At 37.5% G+C, this 19,441-nt stretch overlaps 1 protein-coding gene across 1 annotated transcript; it reads left to right on the forward strand.

Moving 5' to 3' along the window:
* Positions 1–7,296: 7,296 nt before the first annotated feature.
* On the forward strand, positions 7,297–14,440 carry LOC140137290 (solute carrier family 23 member 2-like). Its single transcript, XM_072158934.1, has 9 exons — positions 7,297–7,338; positions 8,060–8,241; positions 8,818–8,938; positions 10,090–10,246; positions 10,888–11,141; positions 11,334–11,463; positions 11,634–11,777; positions 11,952–12,047; positions 14,205–14,440. The coding sequence occupies exons 1-9, from the start codon at positions 7,297–7,299 to the stop codon at positions 14,438–14,440; spliced, it is 1,362 nt and encodes a 453-aa protein (XP_072015035.1).
* Positions 14,441–19,441: the final 5,001 nt, after the last annotated feature.

A 19,441-nucleotide genomic window follows, 5' to 3' on the forward strand; every position in this document is an offset into this window, starting at 1 on the left:
CAAAAATAATAACACACTGGTAACAAAAGTTATGTATATTACTGGGGCAAGGAATCCAATTACTACACTGAAATTTCAGTGACTCAAGACAAGCGGTTCAGTATATATGATAGGAAATGTGGTACATTCTAGCGGTACCTCTTTTCTTATCATAAATAACGAACCGCTTGTCTTGGGTCACTGAAATTCCAGTGTAGTAATTGGATTCCTTGCCCCTATAATATACCTTTTAAAACTTTTGTTATCACTGTGTTATTAATTTTGAGAAAATGAAAAATAGACACAAATTTATCGAGGGTGTAGTACCCTTAACTCAATCGATAATTCACATTGTCATGATTGTTGCTGTATTACTAGGTGCTATCGATAACGTTTCCGTCTTTAACAGGTTGCTTGAAAGGAAAACTCTTGAACATTTTTCTCATAGCTTCTGGTGGTTGTCTCAATCACGATGGAGCCCTCTCGCAATTCTTGTAAAGGGTCATTTTATAGGGGGTCTTCTTAACTTTATCCTTCTCCTGGAACCCTAACCCTATTTCCAAATCCCAACCCTAAAATCTATTTCTAATCCAAAGTCCTAACCGCTAATGGCATAATCATATAACAGTAGATTAAACGTTAATAAAAAAAATTATACACCTATACATTTCTTTGTCCAACGTGCTTGGGTAGCTGTGTTAGGCCAAAAAAAAATTGTTTGTTTGTCCATAAAGGCTTATGAAATAGTTGGGTCGGTAGGTCGGATTTTTTTTCTTCAGATATTGCACTTGAAACTGACAACTGACCAGACTGGTAAATAAGTCCAAACACACAGCACTTCACTGGTTTTAAAACTCGAGATGGTTCTGCATAGGCCTGGCATTTTCGGGTAATTTTGTACCCGGGTACCCGCCGCATTTTTCGGGCGGGTAACCGGGTACCCGAAATTGCAAAAGTTTTTTATTTTTTCGGTTTTGTAGTGTCCCTGGACCTAGACCTAAACCATAGGATTATTCATGGTTGATCTAAAAAAAAAAAAAATCAAGATATTTTGTATTTTTAATATGTAAATTGATACTTTGTATTCATGTCATACTCTATTAATGATTTCAAAATGCATTCAAATTCAATGCATTTTGAAATCATTAATAGACTATGACATGAATACAAATTATCAATTTTCATATTAAAAATACAAAACATCTTGAATTTTTTTTTTTTTTAGGTCAACCATGAATGATCCTAACATTTAGGTCTAGGTCCAGGGACACTACTAAAACCAAAAAAATAAAAAAAACTCTCAAGCCAGGTTTTTTATACATGACAAAATTAATACTGATTTTTTTATGCTTATGTCCATTCATATGAATGTAAATAAACATAAATACATATTCATTAATCCATTTATCCATTTATATATACGTAATGCTGAGCATTTTGGCCCAAATTTGACCTCACAGATGAATTTATCAAGTCTTTGCCATTCTAAATATGTATACTTTTATATACTTTAGACCAACAATTTAGCAGTAATATGAGGCCCAAACGTTTCCATAATTCCAGGGTTAAGACTAAGGACGAACAACATGAGATATTTGACCTATCAATATATACTAAGTCCAAGGGCCAAATACAATGTACAAAGGTGACCTGGAGAAATATGAAGCTTTCTGTGTAAAGCCCATTATACACGATCTGACTTATGATTGGACACAGCTGTCAAAAGTTAATTTGCCATGTTTACAAAGATTGATCAATGCATATTTTGAAAACATACACAATCTGACTAATTATAGACGACGTCAAGAGTACTGAGAAGTGGGTCATGGGATGCACAAAATTATCATCTTGGTATTGTGACCATTATTATGAAGTGCACCAGTCAACAGTATGCTTCGACTATATTTATAAACACGTTTTTATAAATACGCACGTGACCCCCTCCACGCTGCCATAACAGCTTGCAGACAGTTAGTCTCGAAGTGACCTTCTACATATCGGGTGGTCTTCCTATACATTTGAATACAAAGGTGGAACATATATATTATTATATTGTAAACGTTTCCGTCGTCATACTTTCAAAATGTTGTTTATTATACCAAATTACAAATTCGGAATCGCCCATGTGTAATGCTATTCAATTAACACTTAAATTTGATGCTATTTATATACAGAGTGCACGCTAGCAACCATTGGTTACTGCTCCAAGCCTGGGCTCATACACCTGTTCCAAATTTTGATATGCCATAGACTTTGTGTTGTGATCATTTCGAAGAATAAACGGCAATTGTCTTGCTTGGTTCGAAAATATATCGCAAGGAGGACAAGTTTGGCGTATTTTAATGCTCTTCAATAGGAATTAGCAAACGTAGATTCATTTGATGTACTGGAAAGATGAATGTTTAATTTCAAGAACATCAATCAACATGCGGAAGCCAATTTCATAAACAGATGAACTTTCTGTAACCCTACCACAATACCTATGAGAAACATCCCAAAGTGTTCCATTTGCTTCGCAGACTTAAAAGTCTTTTTTTTTTTTAAGCAGCCATGGTTGTGGGTATGTGGTATACTGAAAAATGGAGATTGTCCCTTGTTTGGTATGAGAAATCATGGTTGTGGACACATATGCTACCTGTTTAAACTTATTAACATGATTAATCCATTAAAATGGAAATGGAGCAAGGTCTATTTGTTTTCGACTCCATTTTTAAGTGTGTTGGGCCCATGATTTACCCATGATCGACAGTCAATGTAAATTTACATGGTCTGACCATCCAACGAATCTGTCTTTTGCAATGTAAAAATCCGATCGTGTATAGTGGGCTTAAGAACAAACAAGAGGTCGACGGTAAAATAGCACGTAAAGAATTGACAATCCATTATTCAATTATAGGAGAATACTCGATTTTGGTAAGTTATCTCATATCAGTTTAATAAGACATATATTAATATTTTGAAGCTATTTCATGCACGTCATTTATTCAAAATGACTAGTATAATGTGTTCAGCAGTGTTAAAAGAAAACTTAACAAACTTCGCCTTGGTTTGAAAAAAAATCACAATAAACCATACAAATAAAACTAACAAGCTAATTTTGTATATTTGTTTATATGGTTGCGCTTTGTAGTCTTGAACAACGGTGTTATACTAACAAAATCCAATAAGGCATGCATCCCATGATGCAATCACCCAGATATACGCACGGAATCCAGCAAAACCCCAGTGGCTATCGGTCAGTGATTCTTCGGTTGGCACAAGAGGGTCTAAGTTCGAATCCCGGGGGTATCAAGTAGCTTCTTTATTCATCTTATCTCCTTTTTCGTTTCTTCTTCCCTTTCGATAGGAAAAACCCTTCGGGTGTTAGGGCTAAGCTAAAATAACAAAAGTAAACAATTCACATTTTTCACTGCTTTTGAGTCCGATATTTATTGGTTATGATTACGTGAGTGAAAGTGTTTTAATAATATTCGTTTGCTAACGGCCATTTTGGAAATTATACTAGGTGGTGATTAGTGACTGTCATGGATACACAGGACAATTCGATACAGATTATAAACAGTAATGAAGAGGCTAACCATGAAAATGCTGACGGGATCGTGCAGAATGTGACGAAAAAGAAGACCGTGATTTTTGATGTCGATGAACGGCCACCTTGGTACCTCGCAATTTCACTTGGATTTCAGGTATTGGTATAGCTATAAGATAGTGTATATTCTGAACGGTTTTTTTCCCCGGGGGGGGGGGGCACTCGAATTTTTTTTGGTAGGGGTGTGCCACCGCCAGTTTCGCACTCGAGGTCTAAGGAACTGATCGGCCGGCTAAAACGGGGGTCTAGAGAACTGATTGGCCGGCCAAAAAGGGGGTCTTGGGAACTAATTAACCAGCCAAAAAGGGGGGGGTCTTGGGAACTGATCAGCCGCCAAAATCTGAAAATGGGGTCTCGGAACTAAACCATGCAGGCCAAACCAGGGCTCAATTTCGTTACGTTTTTGCCACAGATTTTTGAAGGAATCGATTTCACTTTGATCAAGAAAATCATTAATGTAAAATTGGTCTGGGGTGGCCTACGATGGAAATCTCAGCAAAGCAAAACAGCATTCGGATCAAAATTACTAGACCCTGCAGACCTACCTATAGCCTACTGATAATTATAGCAGCAGCGAGCAGCATTACATATTAAGCCCACCATAAAAACAAACCCACAAAAATATTTTTTCAGTGCCGTAATTACTAGAGAAAAACATTTAGGCTACATTGAACTGTCATGAGACGATTGAGTGAAGTGTGCAGCCATTCCACTATTGGCACTAAACCAGTAGATCGTAAATTACCTTTTAATTCACTGTTATGGCCAGCTGCAAGGCCGTGTACATAATTTTTTGAGGTACTTTTCCTTATATTTGGCAATTTTATTCCCAAAAGAGATCTCAAAATCATTTATTTCCAGCAAAATGTTTATCAGCTGAAGGCTTCGGCACTCGCCCGGCCGGCAGTGCTGCAATCACTGTTTACAATCAACCAACCAGTGTTGCCACTACTACAAAGTACAAGGAGCCCAAAATCCCGCCCAAAATCCACCTTATTCCTTACAATGTGTTTCTATGCTATGGGGAAGAAATTGATGGAAAATTCCCTTTGAAGCTTTTGGGCTCGAAATAGTGGGACAGAAAACACGCCAATCAAAATGCCAATGAGAGCGGAGATCGGTGATCTGAGAGTCAAACGGCTAGAAAAAATGTTGGGCTTCAAGAGCGGCAATCAATGAATTTAGTGGGTCTAAGGAACGGCTAGCGGCTCTGAAAAAGGGGGTCGTCGCCGCGGCACATACCCGTATAGCTGGGGAATGCGAGTGCCCCCCCCCCCGGTTTTTTTTTACAAATATACAAGAATGTGAATTGTTACTGTCGTATGGAATTTATAAAGGCGAAAATGTGGCGGACCTTTATATGGACGCCATGTCAGGAAGATCGAGAAGAGAAGAATGAGAAGTGGGCATTAGTGCGGATACAGATTTTAGTACTACCTTTATTGCACAAATACAATGTGATGCTGGGCCCCATTGACATCATCAGTAGCGGATCATACCTAGCCAATGCCTAGCATACGGTTAGCACTCGAGCGCTAGCGGCTAAACCATAGCGTTACAGACCTGATCATTATGATTATCAACATAATCAACACTGAACAGACTGTGCTTGCCAAATTTGTAGTCAAAGGGTGAAATACATGTATGATTACGCTTTAAATACGTGCATCACTATTTTGGCATTGAGGTCGATGTTCCACGTTTTGCTTCAGGTAAACTTGGTCACCAACGATAGAAATGGTGCTGAACCATTTGGCTTCATCTGCAAATAATGCAATGCAGGTATCTGGCGAAAAAGAAGATGGCATGGCATTTATAAAAAAGAAAGAAAAATGAGTGTCACGGTATGTCATGAGAGGAGCACCTCATAACAACTCTACTATAGGGTATATGTATAGTATATACCAAAATCTGTTATGCAATGTCCAAACTAAACTACAACATCAGGCAAAAAATCATGTTCATAATACAGTTCGTACACACAGTGCGGGACATTAAAATAACCGACCGAGTAACTTTCGAAAGAGTGGCTCGCATTGGTAACGGTAACATAAGCGCTGTTATTAAACTTAAATCTAAAGTTGACTCATCTGTTTAATGTTTAAGTTTTTATTTATACATCTATTTCAGCATTTTTTGACATTTTTTGGTTCGGGAATAACTCCACCGCTTCTACTTGCTGGTCCGCTATGTATGGATCAAGACCCGCTAGCGGTTAGTCAACTGATATCGACTGCATTTTTCATAGAAGGAATTATCACCCTGCTGCAAGTTACGTTTGGCGTCAGGTACGTACATGTTATTCATATAAACCATATTCAAAATTTGGATAGGGTGAATCTATTTCTGAGTAGTATGACATCGTTATTGATGTCGCAGCGTACGTTTAAATCAAAGTAAACCAAGTTAGAGCAATATCCTATTGCCTTGCGTTCAGTATCCATTGATGAAATCTGTTCGGCTGTCATTGTATTATTCTTTTTGTTTCATGCATTTGGAGGGATCAACACATGAGATAATCAATAGCAATTGTCATTATTCACATTAGCGGTGATTATTCACTTAATTTCAAATTGAAACATGACCGACTCCAATAATACCCCGCGTATGTATGTACATGTGTCCCCATTTCAAAGCATCCATTTTGTACTTGGCTTTCAATGTGTAAACCTGGGGCCGTGATTTCCAAAAATAAAAATCGATTGATCTTACGTTTGATTTACCACACGTAAACCACCGGCATAAACCATATTTAATCAAATGCAAGGTGTAAATCTTTGTAAATTGATTATCATTGTATTTTGGTACTTTTTATTCAAGGTTTGGTTACTTTTTATTTGTTAAGGTCCCTTATTGCGCATTTGACAGGTTAAATCTTTTTATCAACAGATGAACCTAATTTATACAAGGTTAACTCGAAAAAACACACCAAATGATTGATCTATATTCACCAATGAAAATGAATATCGCCTTTTTTGTTTGTAGATTGCCCGTTGTTCAAGGAGGAAGTATCGCATTTCTTGTGCCAGCATTTGCCCTTCTGAATACTTATGGGGAATGTCCAGTCTCTATAACACGTACGTAATTGCCTTACGTCATAGAGGTATAGAAATGAAAATTTAAATTAAAGGGCATATATATTGCTCGGACAACATCATATCATTGGCAAGCTAATATTATGAGGACAATGAAAATGACTCATTGTTTTGAGAAAATAAGTCGCTTAAAATTCCGCAAAAACCAACTGTAAGCGGTGAGTTCCTTCGAATGAGACAGATTGGTCCTAGAAACTAGTGCGATGTCATGAAATGAAGTGTGCCAGCTTTGAGAGAATGGACTGTCAAAACTCTCAATGCACAGAACGTATACTGGTTTTGTTATCAGAAAAAATGTGTGAAGTAAGAATTACAAATGTAATGGTTTTTACACATATGGATAAAATCAGGCCGCTGCATGTATTTTCATAGAAATTATTGATTGATTGATTGATTGATTGGTTGATTGGTTGGTTGATTGATTGAGTGATTGATTGAATGATTGATTGATTGATTGAAGGATTGATTGATTATTGATTGATTGATTGATTGATTGATTGATTGATTGATTGATTGATTTGTTGGTTGATTGATTGAGTGATTGAGTGATTGATTGATTGATATCAATGATATACATGTGTTGTAGAGTAAACACATCAGATTTCAATTTCAGCCAATTCAACCCAAGAAGAAATGGCCAATTATACAGAGGTGTGGCACATAAGGATACGTAAGGTAGGGTCTGTAAACTACAGCATAAATACCAGCAGTAATATTAGCAGCATCACTACATCAATGTTATTAATACTGTTTTTTAATGATTTTTTTTTTTTTTTTTTGGCGATGGGACACCGTAGTTTTATGTCTTTATATTTTATATGGAAAGGTTTCCTATACAAAACGATTCTCTTATAAACCATCATGAGCACAGTTTCCACCTCGATACACCGGAGCACACATTTTCCTACAAGAGCTTCCAAGCAGAGAAAACAAGCAGTGAATGTCTCCACCATAGTCTTTTATTACACTACACGGTTGAGTGCATAGCAATGTGAGAGCTGTGGAGCTTCTAGCTGAAAAATGGGCCTTTTTGATTGGTTTTGTCGAAACTTCAAGTGTTCCCTTCATCCAATCAGAATTTGTTTATATCAAACGAAACCTAACACTTCCCCTAAAAACACTTTTAGTCACTAGGTCAACAGATAACGCAATTCAATGTTATAGCAAGTCGAATGTGGTAAATCTGTTGAAAACTACTCTATCCAAGCACATTTTTTGACCAAAATGTAGGTTGCAATATTTGTCAAATTTTTGTCATTAAATGAAAAAGCACACTAGTCACTAGAATGAGCAATGACCAATTCTCTTTAAATAGCAAATCTTGTGCAAAAAGTTACTATTTTCGCCTGTTATTATGACCCACATCAGTTATAGATCGTTGTTATCAATCCCTCAGATTCAAGGTGCCATTATAGGGGCGTCTTTTCTACAGATTCTGATTGGCTTTACTGGTATTATTGGCTTCCTGTTAAAGTTTATCGGTCCAATGACCGTTGCACCTGTAATAGCTTTGGTTGGTATTGGTGCGGTGGATCCTGCATCGACAAGGGCTGGACAACATTGGGGTATTGCGGCTTTGTAAGTGACTGTGTTTTTCTGGAAAAACAAAGATTCTTTTCTTCTATTCCGTTTTTAATTTCATCCTGGCCCGAAAGCCCTTAAAAATGGTGAATCCATCTGTAAGCATAATGATTCTAAACTGGGTGAGCTAACAAACACCACAATAAATATCCGTAGTACAACCAAACAAAAGCAAAATCTTAAAGACACTAAACTAAACAACCAAACTTTGTTTTGCGTATTCAAATACCTCATTCGGTACGATGCGACCAATTTGAATGAAAAAAATGAAGCATTTCAAAGATTTACATACAAATTTCTCTCAAAACACGCTAATTTGAATTACCCTGAAGGAAGAAATGCCCCAAATATGCCACTTTAAAATTCTCTCTTTTTCGATTCAAATAAAGTCGCATCGTGCCGAATGTCAAAAATGCGCAGAACAAAATATCCATCTGTTGATTACTTTATTTGGTAATTTAGGTTTAGTGTCTTTAAGAAATTGCTTTTGTTTTGGATCTACAGAAATATTTGAGCGCAGTATACAAGAATAATACCAATAGTTTCATTAATCCTTGTCTTTTTAATATACAGAACGATCATTTTGATTTTATTGTTTTCTCAATTTTTGAGTAAAGTTGAAATACCTATCCCTGGATGGAAACATGAGAAGTGTAGTATTGCGGGAAAGGTTCCGATCTTCAAGATGTTTCCGGTAACTATTGCAAGCGAGTCAATACAATCCTTATCACACCAAACTCATCCACTTGCACACACCCATCCTTCGCGCGCATGTATCAGAGACGTACACATACATTCTCTCACTTTCCTTCATTTAACAGGGTTAGGTATTCGTACGTGAAAGTAGTACACGTCATTGTAATGTACCGTATGTGTAGTAATCAAATACAGTTAGCTATTGTAGCAATAAGTACTACCGTATATTATCCTGATAGCCAATTCTTACGAACTAACGCTTAAGGCTGTGGTTGTTATCTATTAAAGATAATGAGCTATATAAAACTCGAAAAGTTGCCGCATTATGTCGAGGTAGTGAGTTTCTGCAACCATAGGATATATGCTACAAGTCATGAAGCCCGGGGGGGGGGGGGGGTCACTCTCACACAAAAGTGCCTCCCACGTGTCCGAACACCTTTGAAATGCACCCTTAATGGCAAATTTTCACATAACCAAATTGCACCCCTTAATGGCGAAACACATGCAAAATCCTACCGTAAATGGCGTAGCACATGCAAAAACCATACCCGAAATTGCGTGAACTGAGAAATATCTATATTGATACCCTAAAAGTCGTAAACAGGGAAATGAGTTAATTTGATACCCAAGGTGTCTTTTTGATGCTGCAGACATATAAATAATATTAGATACTGAAGAAAACATGCACAAAAGTAACAAGAATCAATTAAAAAGTGGTGATTTTTATCAAATTGTGCACACTCACTCAAACAATAATATTACTAAACCTAAACATCTAAGGATTTGGCTGAAAAAGGACCCCTAAATGGCGATGTACCCCTTTTTTAAAAAGACGTCGACGACGTTGTGTGGTGAAAAACATGCCCTTTTAGACGTTTTTCTTGGACACGGGTACGAGTGGGTAGCAAGTCAAGTAGTGAGTGACATGAAGTCAGTAAATTACGGCAAGTTGTTTAGCTTAAAAATCCCCAATCAGAGGATCCCAACACAACTAGTAGTCAAATATGGAAATAACACGTCTTGTATGTGATTTCATGGTCTGACCTCCCTGTTTATGCGCAGTAATTCCGTAATTAATATTGAAGCATTATAAAAAAAAAATAATGCGTTTCTTCATATCAAATTATAATTATTGTTTTGTTTCATTAGATTGTATTGGGTGTACTACTCACGTGGTTAATTGCCTTTATTTTCACTACAACTGGAGTTTTCCCGGAAGATCCATCCAGCTACGGCTACGAAGCGCGAACAGACCTTAAGTCCGATGTTATTGAAGAAGCCTCGTGGTTTCGCATACCGTATCCAGGTAAAGCTTAATTAGGGTAATTGCTAACTGGGAAATTGTGCATTATGTTAAGAAAGACGTATAGCTTCTTCGTTTTGCATACTGTATCATGTAAGCTAAATTATGGTAACTGCTGACCGGACCCTTATGATCTCTTTAATAATGCAGATTCGGAATTGTATTTATTATTTGTACTTGTCTATTCTAAAATCGACACCCCTTCCTTTTACATATATTTTCTATTCAATACCAAATTTTATGATTATTCCTGATGCATTGTTTCCGCGTTGTCTTTAGCATTAATTAATTAATTTAATCTATTTATTAATTTTATTTGTTTGTTTATTTATTTATTTATTTATTTATTTATCTATTTATTTATTTATTTATTTATTTATTTATTTATTTATTTATTTATTTATTTATTTATTTATTTATTTATTTTCTAGATTTGTTTGACTTATATGTATTACAGAAATTTAACCTTTGTCCTTGTCATTATATGTTGTCGAAATAATCGTACGCAGTGACGATCTCTTGTTTTAAGTGATATAAGTTGGATAATACGAAAAACGGTCCATACATTCTAGTTCGTTATTTTTCCTAGATGATTCACGTTTATTTATACAATACACTTGTGTGATTTTTTTTGTAATCAATAGGACAATGGGGATTGCCCATTATAACTCTTGCTGGAGTACTTGGTATGTTTTCAGCCGTTATTGCCTCTGTCATTGAATCATTAGGAGATTATTATGCTACCGCAAGGATGGCGGGTGCACCTCCTCCCCCGCCTCATGCTGTAAACCGTGGAATAGGAGTGGAGGGCATTGGTTGTATACTGGCTGGATTATGGGGCACAGCTAATGGAACAACTACATTTTCCCAAAATGCTGGTCTAGTTGGTCTAACTAGGGTGAGGTTAACAAATTGACAACTAACAAATTGACAAGTCTGGCGTTGAGCGTTTCATGCATGCAGCAGCTAAATATTTATCTTTAAAGTTTCGCTTGTTCACTTTTAGTATCGTATACATTTCTATGTATGTTTTTTGCGAAGTTGTGATAATAATGTCAGCTGTCATATATTTTCTTCGTTTTATTTGTAGGTGGGAAGCCGCGTTGTCATACAAATTTGTGCAATAACCATGATAATAGTAGGGATGCTCGGAAAGGTGACTGCACTTTTTTCTAGCATTCCACTTCCGATTGTTGGAGGAATCCTGTGTATTTTATTTGGTAAGAAAACATCAAAGTACCTAAAGTTAGTTACCAAGCAATTCCATGTGGACAGTTTTGATACACGCAGGTGGAACATAACGGTTTATTTTTCAATATTTAATAACTTTGTAACCTTCTGTTTGCTTGAAACCGTCAGTCATGCAATATGCATATTTCATTTATTTTAGGTACGGTATTGGCTGTAGGACTATCTAATCTTCAATATGTAGATTTGAATTCCCCTCGTAACATGCTTATTCTCGGTTTCTCATTGTTTATGGGTATGCTTATCCCATATTGGGCTGGAAATAATCGAGAATTGATTGAAACAGGTAAGCACATAAGAAAGAGGCAAAGGAGGGAGATGAGGAGAAGGAGGAGAATAAGAAGGATGCTGTTGATACATTATCTGTCTGCAAATAACCATATTATTAATCATGACCATGTCGTCTTACCATTTCGTGCTTTACCCAAACAAACATAATTTTCCATGTTTTCACCCATAGGAATCCTTGAATTAGATCAAATCATTATTGTTCTGCTCACTACTGGAATGTTTATTGGTGGTGTTTTGGCATTCTTCCTGGATAACATAATACCCGGTGAGTGTTTTTAAATTCCGTAACGAATATTTTGAAATCTTGATACTTCAATTCCAATTGCAAAGCTATAAAGGGGGATTATTTGAAAGCAGCTCTAGTGAAAATAATAGTCATGGTTATGTCCCGGGTAATTTTAGGACAAATTTCACGAAAAATGCAAAAGACTCACGAAAAATGCAAAAGAGACTCAAATGGGCTTATAATAAATTTGAATCAGTGAAGTTAACCAAAGTAACTAGGAGAGTCTTGGCAGGGCCGGATTTACTATAGGGCCAGATGAGCCCGGGCCCAGAGCCCCCAACTTTTGGGGCCCCCCAAATTGCCCTATGCAGTGTGCATCTTCCATTTTAGCTGAAAAACACCATGTTTTGGGGCAAAATATAGTACAAAAATTGCAAAATTTGGCGCGCTTCGCGCGCACTGGCCCATTATGTAGCAAAATTCAGCATCAATTTGGGCTAAGATTTACATTTTTCGCGCGCTACCATGCTACGCGCACCGTAAAGTTCTGGTAAAATCTAAAAACCTGGCCACTTGAGTGCACATGCCTCCCTCACGGTTCGTTTGGGGCCTCCAAATTTTGGCCTGGCCCAGGGCCCCCAAAAAGGTAAATCCGGCCCTGAGTCTTGGAAGTCACAATTACCACCATTTCTCAAAACGGCAGACCGTATCAATCAGTGTTACGATTTTTCCTAATAAGCCCGGCTAATATGTGATCAATAAGGAGTGTATGTGCCAATTCTGTTGGCTTTATCACCTTGGGCTCAATTAGATGGTCTACTCTGCAGTAAGGAAGCCTCCATGTCCCCGTATGCTGATGCGTGCAAATAAGCCACCAAGTAGCTTGAGCTAATCAGGAGACCATTATGATGAAGAAAGTTAAACACGAAGCTTAATTTTGCTCACCTGAGAGCTTTCGGAATGTAACACTATTTCTTGTTCACTCGACGCGTTGATGGACTGGTGAAAAATGCTTACTACTGCTAGTCAGTGACCGTCTGACCGTGACGTAGGTCACGTGTCTGACACTGACGCAGTAGGGAGTTGTAAGCTCCAGAAAATCTATGGCGGCCCTGGTCCCGGTTCAAGTCACTTTTATTAGTCCTGATGTGAATAGACTCCTTTACGCCCTTCCGGAACTAGACCGTTTCTTTATCGAGGATTTTGACCCAGCTCCAATCAACTGTATGTCCTGCCTTTCTGATGGTCTCCCACAAGAGAGGTGGTGGTACTGGGTCTGCGGTGTTCAGCGATTCTGGTGTTAAGCTGACGGGCTGTCTCACCAACATAAGCAGAGTTACAGTTCCACAAGTCCATCAATGAGTGAACAAGGAATAGTGTTACATTCCGAAAGCTTTCAGGTGAGCAAATTTAAGCTTTGAGTAAATGTTTAACTTTCTTAATCATAATGGTCTCCTGATTAGCTTTTGTTAAGTCTACATCAACATAAGACCATTATGTTCGCTTTCATTTGCAACAATTAAGAGTATAAGGGTCGGTTGATATTTGTTTTCTTTTTTTCTTTAACAAAAATATGTTTGAGTAGTTCAATTCCTTTATTATTTAGCCAAAAATGGAAATAATTTCAGAGGTACACTGTTGAGCAGCTAGTACTCTAGATTAACAGTAAAGCACCAGTCCATTACCAGTGTACTCTACATGGGACTCTGATATGTGTACTCAAAAGTACCCATACAGATACTCTAGAGTACCAATGAAGTAGGCCTAGCTGGGCAGCAGTTTTACCTCTAGGGGCGGCAGAACTAGGAATCGGGTAGTGTTGACGGTTGACGTAGTCACTATAAGGGACCGTTCACAAACACTTGTTAGGGGGCCTGATGCAAAAAGGGGGCCCTGAAATTTTTGACCCCCCTAAGGGGGGGGCCTGAAAAAAAAATGACCACAAATTTTCCTGGAAAAATTGAGTTAAAGCTTTTCTATGGGGTTGACCCATAATTTTCATGTCAAAAAGGGGGGCTGAATTTTTCGAGGTCTGTAAAGGGGCCCCGAAAATGTTCGCGATAAAAAATTTTGCATCAGGCCCCCTTACAAGTGTTTGTGAACTGTCCCTAACTTAAGCTTGATGGATATGATAGTATATATGAAGTATGATAAGCATAAGATAACTGCTTCTATTCCATTGTGTTTGACGTTTAGGAACTACCGACGAACGAGGCTTAGTTGCATTTTCACGACAGTACAAAGAGGACGATGATGAAATCAACTCCTTGGATGTGTACGATCTTCCCTTTGGTATGACACTTCTGCGACAGTGGAAATGGACACAGTACATTCCATTTAGCCCGACATACAAGAGGAAGGAAATAACGGTTAACAAAAAGGAGGATCATTCTAATATGGGATATCTAGAGACTGATGAAAACGGGGTTTAACAACCTGAAAACATTCCATTGAACGAATAAAACATTCCATATTGTTTTATACATAATTTCATATATATTTTCTTCCACTTACATTTATAAATGATCAGGAATACAAAATAAATCAAAAATATTAAAAAGTAATTGATCAAATTAAATGACAAGAGTTATATTATTATCATTAAATAAATGTGACACGTTCTAATAGCTTCTAATCCAATCAGTCCAATCAGACCAAAGTCGCAAATAAGCGGCCCGAAAACATCATTGCATTTTTATAGGATTTGTTGTGGAAATCAAGACAAAAGACTTGTACAAAGTCTAATATCCGTCTGCGCTCTAATGCATTTTCTATTCTTATCTATATTAAAATTCAACATAAAATAGTAAGATTTAAAGTAAGCATTTCTGAATGCTTAGACTTGAGCTAAGTCTTTCAAATTAGCGACAATTATTTTGGTATGGGTTTTAGGGGCTGTGCAATAATTATGAGCCCTGGGGGAGGGTAAAATTGGGGGGGCAAGAAATTTTTGGCGAGACGAAAGGGGGGGCAAGCAATTTTGGCAAGCCGAGAGGGGGGGCAAGCGATTTTTGGCACGCATTCACGGGGCACCTTTTTATTAAAATGCTTTAAAAGGCTTAGGAAAACGGTACGGAAACGCTTAAATATGCAAATTTTCCTGCTCGCTGCGCTCGCAACATACATCTAGACCATTTAAAGTTTGGAATTTGGGATCCCAAAAATTTGGCATGTTCAAGGGGGGGGGGGGCAAAAATTTTTGGCGGGCCGAAAGGGGGGGCAAGCGATTTTTGGCGGGCCGAGAGGGGGGCAAGCGATTTTTGGCGAGCCGTTCGGAAATTTTACCCCCCCGGGGGGGGCTGATAATTATTGCACAGCCCCTTACCCAACTTTGAATTTTTGAGCCCTGTTTAAGAAGCCATTTTAGTTTTATGCAAATCAACATTTTCCCGCCACGCGGTACTAAAAATGAATTCACTTGGGTGCTATGTATGTTAACTCGATGTTTTACACAGGGACGGGGCCAGGGTATGACACGTACAAATTTGAAGTATGTATACTCACTGATATTGGTGCTGACTTCCTATGTGACATGATAATTTACTTGTTATGCATTATGCAATAGGCCAACTTTGTATCATAGTCACGTGGTGATTTCCAAACTTTTTATCACTGGTTATATTAAAGGGCATATTTATTGCTCTGACAACATCATATCATTGGAAAACTAATAATATGAGGACCTTGAGAATGACTACTTTTTTGAGAGTTTAAAATTGATATTCCGCAAAAACCGACAGTAAGCGAGTGAGTTTCTTCGAACGAGACAGATGTGTCCTTGAAACTACAATGACTATGGCATGAACGTTGTGAGAGAATGGACAACACTGTCAATGCACAGAACAAATAGTTCCGGGTGTTGTTTCCATCAGAAAAAACTCTACGTCAAGTATTACAAATTTCATGGTTAGTTTTTGCACATAAAATCGGCCAATGTTGTCTTATGTGATTTTGACGGGACGCGTGACGTGCGTTTCTCCCTTTTAAACTCCCATTAATTTCAAATCAAAGTGTAAGCATGTATATGGTCAGTTTGTGGTTAAAATTTCGCGTTCAGCTTGCGACGTTTCAAAATGAATTCTTGCTTCACTTTAAAGTCGGCTCATTTCGTGATCTAAATGTGGTTTGTGCCGCTTTTTCATTGCCATTTTTAGTGTGTGTGACCCCCGGGTGTGACCCTTTAACAAAAACACCTTGACCTAGTCGGGTCAAGTTCAAACTTTGACCGCCATTTTTAGATCACGGAAATTTTACATTCGCATGATTGGCAGTATGATCAGCTAGTGGATAGCGTGCAGCAAATGACTGTGTAGAGTGACTGTAGGGCTGTAGACACAAAAGATTTGATGTGTTTTCTACATAGCAATAGCAATAAATAGGTTTGTCGAATGACTGCGCACTGACTGCGGTTCTTGTCAAAGTGACGGTCCTATTCCATTCTGTCATTTTGTGCGCTACCATCCACATTGTTACCATCTTTTTCCCTATCTCGTGACAGTATAGGGCATATGCATACACACAACAAAGTTCTATAAACGTTCATATAATGACGTCATCAGGCTGTTGCATTGGAAATCAATATTTCGCTTCGAACGCTAAAAAGGGCCGTACGAGCTAGAATTTTACCAACACAGTTTGTTTTTCAGGAGAAATACGTTCAACTGGTTTTTGCAATACACGGCCCTTTGGGATGAATTTACCCGGCAAAAATAAACGTTTTATAGAAAACGTTTTATTATCGGGTTAGGCCTATATAAAAGGCTATGCATGAAATGTTTTAATGACGTTCCAAAACATTTTTGAAAACCATGCAAAACAAGTTAAACACCGTGTTATTAAAGAAATTTTCATAATGCCTTTATCTATCCCTACATTTAAATGTTATTGAAACGTTTTGAATAAACCGAAACGTGTTTATAACGTTCGCGCAACCCTTATTTTAATCGAAGATTGGTTAAAGAGTACAATAAAATGGTGGACGATCGACATCGACAAGGCATTGCGTGGTGACTGTCGAGCAATGATCATAAAATTTGCCGGAATATCTACTTCAATGTCCATAGATTATTCAGATGTGTAGCCAGGAAGCCCAGGATAATACTGAATTACATGACAGGCGATTATAGAGACGTCTTGGAAGTTACAGATCGAACTTGATTCGAATCTATCAGCTTAGTCCGTGCAGTGTAAATCCATGCGGTACACGGCATACGCGATCGAGGCACCGTGTAGTGAACATGTATGCATGTGTATAGTGTCGTGAAGGCATAATGTGCAACGAATACAGGGAAATTTATCTGCATGGATACTCGTATGTAGTGAACCCGTTGCTTACGATTGCATAAAGTTGTTCAAGGATTTCGTATACGGAAAATAAGAGTGTATGTTTTTAACTGACATTTCTGAAGAAAAAAAAATATTGCTTTTTGTTGACCGAGAAAATTAGTTTCATAGCAAAAAAGGTGTATCTCTGAATTGTGCTGAATCTGCTGATTTTAACATGTATAGATCGAGGTTTTGGTTTAGCGCGACTATGCATAACAAAAGAACTGGTGACCACCGTTCTGACTGTATAAATATCACACACAAAAAACACCCAAGAAACATAATGACTAAAAACACATAATAACATCATAAAAATAACCCATTGTTATTTTAATACTAAGCAACCAATACCGACATGTGTCTACCCTTTTCTACAGAGTACCCCGGGTCTTGGACACCCGGGGGCACTACCACTTTGGAGGTGACGCGTAGGCGGCTACGGTAGGGCTGTTAAGACCCCCCTTTTCAGCGTCGCTGTCACCCAAAGACCCCATCATGATGCAGTCATGTCTACAGTAGAATTCAATTCGACCTTTGCAGGACTTAAACCCCATTGAAAGCTATTAAACCAAGATAACACTCATTGAAAACAGCTCAACTGATTAAATCATATCTTCTCTGGTTAAATACACACATCATATGTTTCTGCTTTTACACGTAGACCTACAATGGAGCAATGCGCTGGGATTATCCTTTCAGTTGGGTGAACGATTATAAAGATTTCACATCACCAAATAATGTCTCTAAACGCTTTCCGTCCCGATGCAGTGTTTTTGCATTTCGGTAAAAGTTGACCAACATTAAATCAATATCAAAATCAAAAATAAATTGGCAGATTTTGTGCAAAATTTGTGCCAGTTATTAAATGTAGGCTTGAATCAAGCATCTGCCAAGATTTAAAAAGACTCAGTACTTTTATTCAGATTTTAAATGCATTTCTCAAGACGCCAGTTTCTAGGTAATATTACAAGTGGCGCTATTCTGAAAATTAGGTGAACAAACTTGATAATCTTCGCGGTCCAGTAGTTCGAAAATTCAATGGTCAACTATATATATCTTTTTGTTTGTTTACTTGCTTATTTGTTTATCTTTCAGGAAAATATTACTTCGAAAAATTGAGTCGCTTCGTAAGGTAGGTAGAGCCATTTGAATAGAGCCTATTTTGTACACAAAGTATAGGGAAATTTATTGGTATTGTGATACCTAAAGCGAGCGCTAGAGAACAATTGTGTGTGGTCTTTGTATACGAAATGAGACAATACGTGCTTATTGTTAACCAGCGTTCTTGAAAATGAGAAACATGGTGGTTTGCAGACTTAACACGGTTTGGAAATAATTTCTTCATATTTTTGGTGTTATCTGTCGTTTACATATCCTTCCTAAAACACCAAAGTGCGAATATTTCCAAACATCTAAATTAGCTAAAAATTTAGGACATGTTACAAAACTATATTGTCTAGAATTTTAGAAGAGTACTTTTAATATTGGCCGGTTATTTTCACACAGCGACGTTAACTAGGCAATGTACTATTACCTATAACATTAACTAAAACACCAAAGTGCGAATATTATTTTCCAAACATCTAAATTAGCTAAAAATTTAGGACATGTTACAAAACTATATTTTCTAGAACTTTAGAAGAGTACTTTTAATATTGGCCGGTTATTTTTCACACAGCGACGTTAACTAGGCCATATCCCCATACTTTTTACGTAGGCTATTTGTAGAGGTCACGCGTCAATGGGAAAGAGCATTGTGTATTATGTATAGGAAAACGGACAGTAACTGCAGTATGTATTTTTTTACATTTACGAACACATGCTCTGTCACCCGAAGACCCCTTATTTTTCCATTTGATCTGTCACCCAAAGACCCTTATTTTTCAATTTGAACAGCAACTTGCATTTATCACTGAATTTGTTACTTTTTTGAAGAAGAAAAAACAAAGAAATTTGAAGCCATTTACTTAGAACCAGAAATTCGATGTTCGAGGTTTTTGTGGCGCTGTTTCGGCTCTCACCCAAAGATTCCATTTAATAAAAGGTCATGTTCTCCCGGGATGTTCTCACTCATTGACCCCATATTTTTTACATTTTGCTCTCATCGA

The sequence above is a fragment of the Amphiura filiformis genome, chromosome 17 (genome assembly GCF_039555335.1).
Source record: "Amphiura filiformis chromosome 17, Afil_fr2py, whole genome shotgun sequence".
Taxonomy (NCBI): domain Eukaryota; kingdom Metazoa; phylum Echinodermata; class Ophiuroidea; order Amphilepidida; family Amphiuridae; genus Amphiura; species Amphiura filiformis.

Excerpts from the sequence above, each read along its gene's own strand:
- LOC140137290 (XM_072158934.1), top strand. The coding sequence starts at position 7,297 with ATGGCCAATTATACAGAGGTGTGGCACATAAGGATACGTAAG. Across the intron at positions 7,339-8,059 it reads GGCACATAAGGATACGTAAG|ATTCAAGGTGCCATTATAGG; the intron begins GTAGGGTCTGTA and ends TCAATCCCTCAG. Across the intron at positions 12,048-14,204 it reads CCTGGATAACATAATACCCG|GAACTACCGACGAACGAGGC; the intron begins GTGAGTGTTTTT and ends TTTGACGTTTAG.